The 12,314-nt window shown below is 41.9% G+C and overlaps 1 protein-coding gene across 7 annotated transcripts in view; it reads left to right on the plus strand.

Moving 5' to 3' along the window:
• SPATA6 (spermatogenesis associated 6) overlaps positions 1–12,314 on the plus strand; it is a 70,372-nt gene that overhangs the window by 43,802 nt on the left and 14,256 nt on the right. For all 7 annotated transcript variants that reach the window (XM_019501339.1, XM_019501337.1, XM_019501336.1 and 4 more), the window contains one exon: positions 3,304–3,479. In XM_019501339.1, the coding sequence (XP_019356884.1) occupies positions 3,304–3,479 (176 nt within the window). The remainder of the gene's footprint in view (positions 1–3,303; positions 3,480–12,314) is intronic.

A 12,314-nucleotide genomic window follows, 5' to 3' on the forward strand; every position in this document is an offset into this window, starting at 1 on the left:
TACCCTTAAGATGGGTGAGTCTCTGAGCTATGCAGATAGAAAATGTTATGGGGAACATAAGGACTGCTTTTTTAGACCCAGCCATAAAGGGGTGCCAGGCACATTGCTGGAGCCCGTCAAAACTTTATTTGGATTAGCTTTTGGTGCCAGGTGCAATCCTTGAAGCAGAGTTGGGAACCTAGGGGTTGGAGTGCATTAGTCACAAAGCAATAGAGTCATTTTCCTTTTCAATCCAGTAAATGTTAAATTATTTTTTACAGTGGCTCGGTTTCAATGGGAAAGGAAGAGAACACCTGGTATATTGGTTGGTAGGGAGGGCTCTCTCCTGGGTAGTGGGAGATGGGGTCAGGCTGAGGAGGACATTGAACTATAGTCACTCACTTCCTGGATATAGGCAGACAAGGTTCTTTGGGGAAGTCTGATATAACGGTCATAAACTACTGTGAGACCGTTTCAGGCTGGACATAAGAATTTCGTCACTGTCTGAGCCCCCAAGGTCTGGAACAGCCTGCCATTGGAGGTGGTTCAAGCACCTACATTGAACACCTTCAAGAGCAAATTGGATGCTTATCTTGCTGGAATCCTGTGACCCCAGCTGACTTCCTGCCTTTTGGGCGGGGGGCTGGACTCAATGATCTTCCGAGGTCCCTTCCAGCCCTAATGTCTATGAAATCTATGAAGTCTTTTATTAAACCAACTCAAGTAGTTAGAAAAATTCTTTCACCTCCTGAGTATGCATTCTCGTCACTGGGCTACTGCATAAAAGGTAGGTTTTTCCTCCATGAAAAGTGGTCCGTACTCAGTTCTTGGAAAGAACTAGTGGGTGCCTGACCTCCGGAGATAACCATGGGTCTCAGCGGATAGCAGCTCCATCATGCAACCTTGAGTGAGGTGCCCAAGTCCCAGAGCTGGGTGGGATTTAAGACACAGCCCTCTCCGTAGTGTTTTCTACTGACTAACTCCAGGCAGTTCACTGCTCAGTTCCTTAGGATCCCACCCAGTGTAGAATGATAGGAACATTCAACTTAAGCAGCAATTGATCTAAAACCTACGTGATGGGGTAAAAGATAATCCTAGGGAATTTCTTGTCTAGCCTGGGGAATTCTTTGAAATAGTTCCTATATGTGGGTACTGGTAAACGAAAAACAAACATGTTGCTCCTAGAGGTTAGATGCAGTTTTAAAAGACCAGCTGTGTGATGTTTTAATGAGGGTTATACATGAGTAAGGCTATCCTGGTTTTGTTTGCTTTGTTGGAATGTGTAAGAACAGATCCAGTTTTGATCTGTGACTGTAGAAGTGGATATACCAAATGTAAGATGATGCTGAGACCCATTTCCTGAGCAAAGAAGCTGTTAGAAATTGTCTGTCATTATCTTTCTCCACATATTTGGCCTAGACCTGTTCTGAAAGCTTTGCTTAGCTGGAGGTTTCCCCACACAGCACCAGAGAAGTATGTAGACATCATAGTGCAGTCTAAAATTTGGTCTAATGAGAAAAGAAGTCATCTGATGTTGGTTAGAGATAGAGGAACACCAAGGGTTCATCAAAAGGGGATCCCTTCCAGAACCTTAACGGACACAGCCACTTTCCTAACCCCTTTGGAGATGTAGATGTAGATGTATGTGTGTGTTTTTTTTAATTGGCAGCATAGCTGGTCACTCCACTCAGCTATGCAGGTGTAGATTTCCTTAGAAGCTGAGAGGCAGGCCCGGTCAGGGGAAGGGACCACATGCAAGATACTCTGCATGTGTTCAGGATTTTTTTATTTTAAAGGGTCATAGCTCAACGAAAGAACACTGTCTTCCCAGAGATCTCCAAGGTTGCATTTTTCAGTAGAAACGTCCAAGTCACGTCTTTCTGCGAGAACTATTTCATATATCTGCCTTTAATTAGTTTCAGCCCCACAGCTGTTCCAAAAAATGCATGAAAATGTTTGTAACATTGGGAAGATTGTCGCTTGCTTGTCACCTCCCACACATCCTCGTGTTTTGGCTGGAGTTTATCTGTTAAGACTAAAAGGTAAAGCATCGCCTTCAGACACCAACTCTAGGAAAGGTGAAAATGTTGAAGTTGTGACTGAAGACTGGGGTTAGCGTGGAAAATACCTGGCAACCTTTAGTCATGATGGATGCTGCTGCTTCCATTGTCATGTAGCATATTTACTTGAATCCAAAATTAGATTCTCTCTCCGACACCCCAATCCAATATGGGAAGGGAAGAAGCCCCTCCTCTTGGATTTGAGCAAACGTTGAGTGGGGGTGGTTACAGCTGTGGCTCCAACTCGTGGCTTAGGATTGAAGTTAGAACTGCAGCTCTTACCCCCAAAATCTTGCAGCCTCTGCTCCCTCTGCATACACCCCAGCTGCCGCCTCTTACCTTTCTATCTCATCTGTGGCTCCAGCTGGAGCCCCACTCCAGTTTCGGGCACAGAGGACATGCTGCCTTCAAGCCTTGTGCAGCTGCAGTTGCAGCTCTCGTCCTGTCTATAGGGTGGGACCGGGACTAGGGCTGGGGCTGGAGTTGTTGCCACTGCAACTGCTGCCACATGGTCACGCAGAGCCAGAGGCAGCTTGTGCTCCATACCCTGGCCTGGAGCAAGGCCGCAGCCAAAGCCAAGTCAGAGGTGGTGGGGGGAGAGGAACAAGAAGAGAGGAAATGGGAGGGGGCAGGTGGTGGGACAGGTGCATGCATGGGGGGGGCACGTGGTAGTGGGGCAAGTTGCAGGGTGTGGGTACAGGAACCATGGTGGAGCAAGTGGTAGTGGGGGCTGGTGCAGGGTACCATGGGGGCGGGGGTAGGTAGAGGGTGTGCAGGCATTAGGTGGAGAAGGGCAGGCAGCAAAGGGGACAAGAGGTGGGCTGGGGGCAGGCACAGATGGCAAGAGCAAAATCAGGCCATTTGATTCCCACACTGCCTGCCCCCTGCTGCTCCCTGTCCTGTTGTAGTGGTGGGGAGGATGAATTTAAGACAACCCTCCAAAAATTAGATTCTGTGCTTGGAAAATCATAAATATTTCATGTCTAGAATGTAATTATTGGGGATCATCTTAAATTTGAAGTGGTCTTGGATTCAGGTAAATATGATACAGAAACATCTGGTTCTAAGTGTCTTGTGTATTGCATATGGGTGACAGAACCGGCAACTTTGTATTCTTCCGAAAAATAACGGCCTTTAATTTTTTCTGCATTCAGAAAAAGTAGAAATAGTCCCCTAGTAGTTTATGTAAAGATGTAGCTAAAACAGTTGGCTTCCTATATACCATTCAGAATTATTCTCCGTTTTTTTTTTTCCTCATTGACAGGTAAGGTCTTCTCATGGGAAAGACCTTGATGGCTTTTCTGACAGCTGTGATGAGCACCTGACATCGGGTACAGCTAGGCAGTTTCATTTGACTAGTTCCTTAATACGTTCCGCACCCTCCTCATTGCAGAAACATTCCTTAAGTTCTGTGCTAAACCGGTCTTCTCTTACGGAAAGGTAATGGTTCGCTTTCACTCTTGCTTTCTGATGTTTTAGAGTAACTGATCATTAAAAATAGCAGTAAAGGTTGATTGTTTGGAGCCTGAAATGGATTCCCTGTCATGTTGCATGGCCATTTAAACTGTCATGGAGGGTTACATTTCTTAAACTTGTGCTGTCCATCTCCTTTTGAGTTCATGAGTAGAAACCCAAGTGATTGGAGTTCCAGCTCATTGCAATACAAAACTTCTAGTGATGTGAATATTTCAGATAATTGACATTAGTCCAATGGTTTTGGTGCTGAATACCTGTGACAATACTTCAGTGAGTTGGCTAGTGTCTTGGGATATGGTCATCCACTAAAGACTAAAATATCTGTCAATTTATCTATACCTGCGTTGCAGTTAGAGGTATAATTGCAGTGCATATGGCCTTTCATCAGACTAGCTCGGGCACCAGTAAGAAAAGTGGTGGTATGTCCCAGACTTCAGCATGGACTGTTCATGCCCACAAATAATACTATGTATTTCTTCAGGTGCCTTGCCTATAGCAAAAGCTGTACCACTAACGCCACTTTACTCATCAGCAAAGCTAACGCCACTTGATCGTGCATCAGCAGATGCATGACAAACAGAACTAAGGAGGTGATACTTCCCCTCTATCGGGTGCTGGTCAGACCACAGTTGGAGTACTGTGTCCAGTTTTGGGCACCACACTTTAAGAGGGATGTGGATAACCTGGAGAGGGTCCAGAAAAGGGCCACTCATATGGTTAAGGGCTTGCAGGCCAAGCCCTATGAGGAGAGACTAAGGCACCTGGACCTCTTCAGCCTCTGCAAGAGAAGGTGGAGAGGCGACCTTGTGGTTGCCTATAAATTCATCATGGGGGCGCAGAAGGGAATTGGTGAGGCTCTACTCACCAAGGCGCCCCTGGGGGTTACTAGAAATAATAGCATAAGCTAGCAGAGAGCAGATTTAGACTGGACATTAGGAAGACCTTCTTCACGGTGAGGGTGGCCAAAATCTGGTATGGGCTCCCAAGGGAGGTGGTGCTCTCCCTTGCCCTGGGGGTCTTCAAGAGGAGGTTGGATAGGCATCTGGCTGGGGTCATCTGAACCCAGCACTCTTTCCTGCCTATGCAGGGGTTTGGACTCAATGATCTATTGAGGTCCCTTCGGACCCTAACATCTATGAATCTACTACCTCTTGAAAGCTAGTCATACCCAAGTGAGACAGGTAAAAACTGGCACAGATATATCTACTGGTATTTGTTCTGTAAATGGACTTCCATTTGCACTGTAGATGTGATCTGATGCAAATTAGAACTCTTTAGCATCAGAAATTGGATTTTTTTAGCTTTCTTTAAAAAAAATATTTTGAGGTGGATCACACATGTACTGAATTTTCAGTACAATACCTGTGAAAATTCAAGTTAATATTCCTATATGATCACCCTGTCCTGGAAAATTTGTACCCACTTTTTGGACATATAATACTTACGATTAACTAACAAAGATTAGCATGTGTTACAGAGGGAAAGGATTTTTCTCTATCTTTGCCCCTTGTTTGTCTATTAGAGTAAATCATGCATGTGATTTAAAGGGAACTATTATTTTACCCTCTTTCTTTTGTGCTGGTCTTCTTACTGGGGCAGAGAAAAACAATAAACACAACAAACTGGCATTTTTTAAGTATATTTTAAGTGTATGGAGCGTAGAATAGTGCTGCTGCTAGGGTCTCATATACCATGTCAGCAAGTGATATGGAGTGATGTATTACTCATCTCTACCTGTTCTTTGTAAAATTTGTGTTTCATTTTACCAAACCATAATCCAAGCAGTTTTTTGCAGTCTTGTCAAATGGTGTGTTTTCTCCTCATTGAAAAGGGTATCCATAATGCTGTCATTAAACACAGTTGTTCTATTTTGATAATCAAGGTTTGTTTTTTTTTAATGTTCACATTTTAAAAACGCAACCCTTTGCAAAAAGCATAAGTCTCAAAAAAGAAAGCAGAGGGGCTTTGTGTTTGGTCTGAAGTCAGTACTGCTGAAAGCACATCAAGACATTTGTATGTATAGATGAGTACGTAGGGCTTAATCATGGGGGTTTGATTGTCCTGGTCTCCAGTCTGTTTTGCATCACGTCAACTGTAAGGAGTTTCCAGGCTCTCCCAGTGCTCATCAACTTAGAATAACAAGATTTTTTTTTCTTTATAGTTGTGAAGTGAGTGTCCATCTTCACAGTTTTGTTTCCCCAGAGCCATACCATAGGAGTTGCATGCTTAGCTCTTCAACTGCAGGGCCTTTCAACATTATATGAAAGTTATGGGTTGTTGCAGAATTCCCTTTGTGACCTTCTTGGCCCTTTTTAATAGTCTCAGGTCTTCTCTGCCTGCTCACCAAAGAGGTCATAGAACAACCCATTTACTGTTCTGTTTACAACCTTTTACTATTATGTTGGCATAAGTGAATCATATCGTTAAGCCCAATAAAAGAGTTTGCTTCATTATTTTTATTAAGTTTTTTACTTTTGGGGTGTGTGTGTTCTGAGCGTTTAATTCACTTAGGGGAATCTCCAAGCCACAGACTGGTCTGCTTTCCTGGACAAGACCCAGTTTCAAAAGTTGTCAGTGTTTGTAGCTAATTTCCATTTTTGTTTTAGGGGAAGGTTGTTTGCCTACAGAGCACCCTCTAAAAGGTCAAAGTGCTTTGTTAGAATTTGCTTCTGCAGGAGTCTCCTACAGCACACAAACCTGGGTGATCTCCTAAAAAGCTATCCTGAGTTGTGAGTTATTTGCCATCTTAAGCCTTTCTCACATCCTTCTTGATCCCTGTCAGGGCCCAAGCCCGGGCATCTTTCAGAAGCACTGCAGGCCCTTTCTGTTTGGACAGGCATTTAGCAACCAAAATTAGGCTGAGTTCTCTGCTTTTATTTATTATAGTTGCCCTTTAAAATTGTTTTGTTTCTCTTGCTATAAAGCTTCCCTGAGCCTTTGTTAGGAAGGGCATCATATAAATCAACCTTGATGCAAGATATCAAGCTGAAATCACCATCTTTTAAAGGTACCCAATACTAAAACACTGAAATGGGTTCCACCATCTAAAGAAAAAAGTTCTCTGGGTGGAACCCAGGAAACTACTTTCTCTGCAGGTTCAAAAGTCTGCAAAGCTGGTAAATACTGGCCTCTTCTGTTGTACACGTTTCCCTTGCTTTATGCTGTACATGCGTTCCTGGAAAATGGCGCATAACTCAAATTTGCATAAAGGAAATCCACTTTACAATGTAACAAACAGGGTTATGTTCCAAGACCGCCACTGTACTGACCCCCAGACCCATTTCTACCACTTTTACAAGACAATTTTGGTACTCTCCAACAGCAGACAGTACACACAAGCACAGGGCACTATCATAATGGGGATGGCAACTACAGAAACATGTGTTGCAGAAAACAAGCAAGGAGAACAGATCCACACAGGAGACTCTGTTTCAGTGCTTGTCACTCCCACAGCGTACTGCACAAAGCAGCTGACTGGGTTTCCACAACACCAATCGCATAAGTGTGAATTTACCTTGCATATAAAGAATTTTTGGTATAAAAAGGGTCATGGCATAAGAGCAAATTCACACATACAGAACTCGCATAAAGCCAGGGAAACCTGTATAGGAAGACTAATCTGTCTTTGGGGATGAGGAGGCATCGAGGAGGAGTGTAACCAAGAGATCAGGTAGATGTTTCTCTTCTGCACTTAACAGATGTGAAAACAATTTTTAGTTAATTATTCAAGTCTAAGAGTATAGGGGAGATTTGGGTTGGTCTTGCTCCTTCCTTCTGTTGGCTCTCATCCTCAAACTACGAGAAGAGTTTGTCTGCCTAGAGCTGGGTGTTCAGTTAAACCTGTGTCACCACTGTCAGGTCAGGGTCCAATCCTGGTCCCACTTGTATTAATGTGAGTTTTACTCTTGGCTTCGTGTATTTTCCCCAGGTTTTAGATTTCAAGGTTGTTGAAAGCTAGTCTGGTTCTGCTTGAGTTGAGATATCTTGTCCCAGTAGAAGAATACATTGGGATCTTATGGCCTTCAGTTTGATGCTACTAGGTTTCTAGGGCAAGAGTTTTGGGGAATACAGAGCTGCAGGGATCCTCCTGGGTAACGGAGTCCAGTTGCCTCCTGTGGCAGGCCCTATGTCATGTTATCCCTTTCATAAACTCTTTGCACTCCATCTTTAAAAGTAGCCAGGTGTGTAGTTTCTCCTAAATATTTATCAGAAGGCTCTTCCAGAACCTCACTGCTCTGATTGTTAGGAACCTGCTTCTTACTCCCAGCCTAAACGTACTCATTGCCAATTTGTACCCATTGGTCCTGGTGCCAACCTTCTCTTAGCTTGAATAGGTTTTTTTTTTTTTCCCCTTAGTTATATTTTATATTTTAGTTTTGTATTCCCTGTAGTTGATGGCAGGAATCACATCCTCTCTCAGCTTTCCATTTTCTAGATCAAACAGATGCAGCTCCTTAGCACTAAACAAACCCAGCTCCTTCTTGAGAGGCCCCCCATTCCTTTGAGCACCCTAGCTAGTAGACTTTTTTGTGCACCTGTTCCAAGTTGAGTTCATCTCCCTTGAACATGGGGGAACCAGAACTGTATGCAGTGCTCCAGATAAGGTCTCATCAGTGTTTTTACAGTGGTGTTAATACTTCCTAATTGCTATTCAAAACGCCTTGCTTGATGTATCCTAAGATTACATTTGCCTTTTTCTTTGCTGTATCCTATTGGTGTCATAGCCCTTCTTGCAATCTACTGGTGAACCCAACTCTTCTCCTTCTGTAGTTCCCAACTGGTAACCTCCTACCTTGTAGCAGAAGCTTTTTAGGACACAAGGTGTGTGGTCTCTTATGTTGTATAATTGAATTTCATGCCATTTGCATTTCTCCAGTTCCCAAGATCATCTTGCATTTTCTGTCTGCTGTCCTAGTCTTCTACATAACTTTTTTTATCATCATTGAATGTCATTAATTCCTACGACTTGTACCAGGGTGATTAACAAACTTATTTAAGATTGGCTCCAAGACTGGCCCTTGTGGAAGTCTACTAGTGAAGTTCCCTCCATCTCAATACTTCCCTTTTCAAAACCACCTGATGCCATCTCTCCTTTAGTCACTTTCTTACCTGCCTTACATTTTCTCTACTGGTTCCCAACTTTTCCAGTTTAACTAATAACTTCCTATATTAGTATCAGCTTGTACCAACTGATTTGCTGAAGTGCAGGTGGCTGAGAAAATCAGCTATCATACATCATTTGTGTAGAAAATCAGCTGTCATGCAAGTCTGGCACAATTATCTACCCTTGGTAACTCCATGTTGCATTTTATCCTGTTCTGCATACTCAATACCTCCATCTCTTTAGTTATACTTCACTTAGAAATATTTTTGAAAGCCTTACATACTATTGAGATCAGGCTAGGTGTCTGGATCTCTTTTCTCCATCCCCCCACCCCTCTTATTTCTTAAATTGTGGCATTGCATTTGCTATTTTCCAATCATATGGTAAAACTTGCAGTTTGGTAGTCCTGTAATCTAAAAAAGGTGAAACGCAGAGAGACTTCCACTCAGAAGTAAAATGCCAATACATGAAGCTGTGTGGGCTTTGCTCTGATTTTTTTTTTGTTTGTTTTGTATTTATTTTTTTTCCATGGGAGGCAGTTTCACGTGCAATTCCAGTTATTTTCAGTAGTTTAGAACACTTTGGATTTTGTCCAAGAAGATGGACCAATTTTAGACTATGACTTTGAAATGCTAGTTTTGTGAAGCAAGAGCAAAAGCATCTGCTTTATATAGATAAGTGTCTTTTATGCTTTGGGGAAGGGCATTTTCCTGTCTCTGATTTTATCAAAATTGTCCTTGGCAACTGCAGAGGTTTACCTTTCTGCTGTGTCTTCTTACTGTGTCCCTGTAAAAAGGAGTTCTGTCTTTGTCTGTTCCCAGGTGAAATCATTTGTAAAAGGCCTTGCAAACTTGTGTCCTCCCATTTAGGATCTTCCTGATTTTGGGGACTTGAGCTGGTTGTGGTAGGAGGGTGTTTGTGCTGTCTACATCACTTCCCAGTGAATTTCACTCTCTTTTTTGCATCATTTCCTTTGGCCAAGAGAGTCACTGGGATTGATCATCAGCCATCTTTTACTGCATTTCACACAGACCAGTGGGTACATAAGCCTCTCCCCAAATTCACAATAAATGTATATATGATATTTCATCTCAGTAAGCTGCTATCTCTAATCACCCTTTTCTGAAGGCCCCACATGTGTGCTGGGAAGGTGAACGTGAACATGTTGGATATCGGGAGCCATTGGTTTCTCCTCAAATGAAACAAAATCTGCTGAGTTCAGGCAGTGTGCGCCCTTTGGAGAGAAATGCCCCAGCATTAGCTGCCTTAGCTCAGAGGCTGTCAAAATGGATAGGTTAGGTTATAAACAATGGGATGTTTCTGTGCCAGCATATTCAGGGTTCATTCAAGCAGGGGGATGGGAAGTAATAACTTGCCAAGAATAAGCTGTCCTCATTATCTATCGCCTACCATATACATGTACGGTGAACCCCTACTTGTAATCTGGAGTTCAGTCTCTCTGAGCAGGTGCTGCTTTGGAACCAGCCATCCTGTGCTTCATAGCCCTGCTCTAGAAATGGTTACTGGTGACGGAGAGGAACTGAGGGTGTTCAGAAAGAACAAAGAATCGTTATCTTCTAATTATGGAATTAGGCATTTGGGAGGGTGGGAATTTGGGGCGCTCCTGCTGGCCCAATTCTGCTTTATGTTTTTGACTGTCATGCTATAACCCTTAGGCCCTGTCTCTACTTTAGTTTTGCGGCTTTAAACCATTCAAACATAATTAAAAGGTCACCATACTAGGTATGGATGTAATTATACCAGTTAAACTGGGTTTATACAAACATGCCTGATTTGAATACAGGACTGAAATACTAATATATCTTATAAAGCACCCTGACGGTGGCATGGCCGTATCAACAATAAGGCTTCCATTGCCATCACTGTTGTCAAAAAAATCCATGCCACTTACTTGCTGTTTAGTGAAACTCTTAAGAATAGACTAACCTTTCCAGCATGCTTCTTTGTAGGCAATAGATAATGATGACAGCTTATTCTTGGCAAATCATCACTTCATATCCTTTAAATGGGAATAACATTACTTCCCTTGACTATCATAAGCATTGCACAGATGCCTGCACAGATGCAAAGTCTCCAAGTTCTTGCCGTTTTAGGATCCGTGTTTTCTTGAAGATCTCTCCTGTTATGTGGGAAAGTTCTCAAAGATTCTTTTAGCTGCTTCTCTGGCTATATTCGTCTAAAAATACATTTCTTTTTTTTTCTTCTTCTTGTCTTGCAACAGTAGCATGCTTTCCAGTTGTGAATCTGGTACTACAGGACTCTATTGATTTTTGTCCTGTGATAGTCTGTCCTTGTATGTAGTTTTTGCTCAGCATGAAGGCTCTGTCTTTTGAAGCTGATAAATTCTTCATGGATGCTACATGCACACAGTTGCCCACAGTTGTGCGAGGCGTGATGGGAGGGGAAGTGGTCATATGAGTAGTTGCAAACGTTCAGCAGTAAGCTTTTGCATTAGCTCTGCTGATAGAAGATGTATTAGGATTTCATGCTGATATGTGATATTAGCATTTTTTGCTATGTGCAAGTGAGTGATTGGGTTGTCTGACATTTGAAAATATCTATTTATTACAACTCTCAAACTCTGTAAGCTGCTGCTTAGAGTACATGGAGAGAAAGAGGGAGCGCTTCTGTTTGAATTTCTAATGGACTGTTTTATCGTGATGGGTGTATGAAAATTACATTCATTTGTAGTATAAGATCAAGACTGCACTTGATTCCTATTTCGCACAAAGGTAGATGTCATCTGTTTACATGACTTAAAAAAAATCTGTATCTCATAAAGGGAAATGAATGCCTTTAGTCACATTACTAGGGAAAACAGTTTTGTTTTTGTTGACGGTACTCGGCATCGTCTCTGTAAAATTAATCACAAGAAGTTCTCTGATTGATCTGGCTTTTTCTAGGTCACTGAGCTATACTTCCAAAGTGTTTATACAATCTATTGGAATCAATAAACAATTTAAACTGATGTAACTGCAGAATGTTTGCAAGTCCCAAGGAAAATTGGAGGTATGACAAAGAATACAGCGGCAGAAGTTTATTTCATTTACTAGGGCAAACAGTCACTGAATGGAATGACTTTTTCCTCCGATGTTGTAATAAAATACTGACACCTTAATCACATAAATAAGTAGCCGGTGGCTTTAAAGCGCATTATTAGTGGGTTTAAGCAAATGCAGTTCCTTTTATTTATAGTTTAAGCAACTGTGCTCTAAAACCTATTTTATTAAACAAAATCTTTAATAGGAGTTAGCACATCATAAAATGGTTTCAATGTAGATGATGGGTGTTGCATTTCAGGCGTCGTTTTATTTTAGGATGAATTTTGGTGGGTGTAAATATTAACATTATGACTTAAAATGTAGATTAGACTTTATAGTTATTATTAAAATTAGTAAAGATACAAGCAAAACTAATTAAAAAGGAGCTGATGCTGTTTTTAATCATATTTAAGGTTTTGATTTTTGTAAATTAAGTTCACAGCTTATGTGATTGGCAAATATTTCTTATACCACAGTGCACACTAGTGGTTCCTTCAGTAAAATCACTGAAGAAATGTATATAATTTTTGAACTAAGTACTTAAATTTTCTGCTGCGATACACAGGCACATCTCAGATGAATGAGTACAATAGCAAGTTTGATTACATCTTTTTCCACGACAGAGCAGCTGAA

Source organism: Gavialis gangeticus, unplaced genomic scaffold (genome assembly GCF_001723915.1).
Source record: "Gavialis gangeticus isolate Ggan-Ray unplaced genomic scaffold, GavGan_comp1, whole genome shotgun sequence".
In the NCBI taxonomy this organism is placed as follows: Eukaryota; Metazoa; Chordata; order Crocodylia; family Gavialidae; genus Gavialis; species Gavialis gangeticus.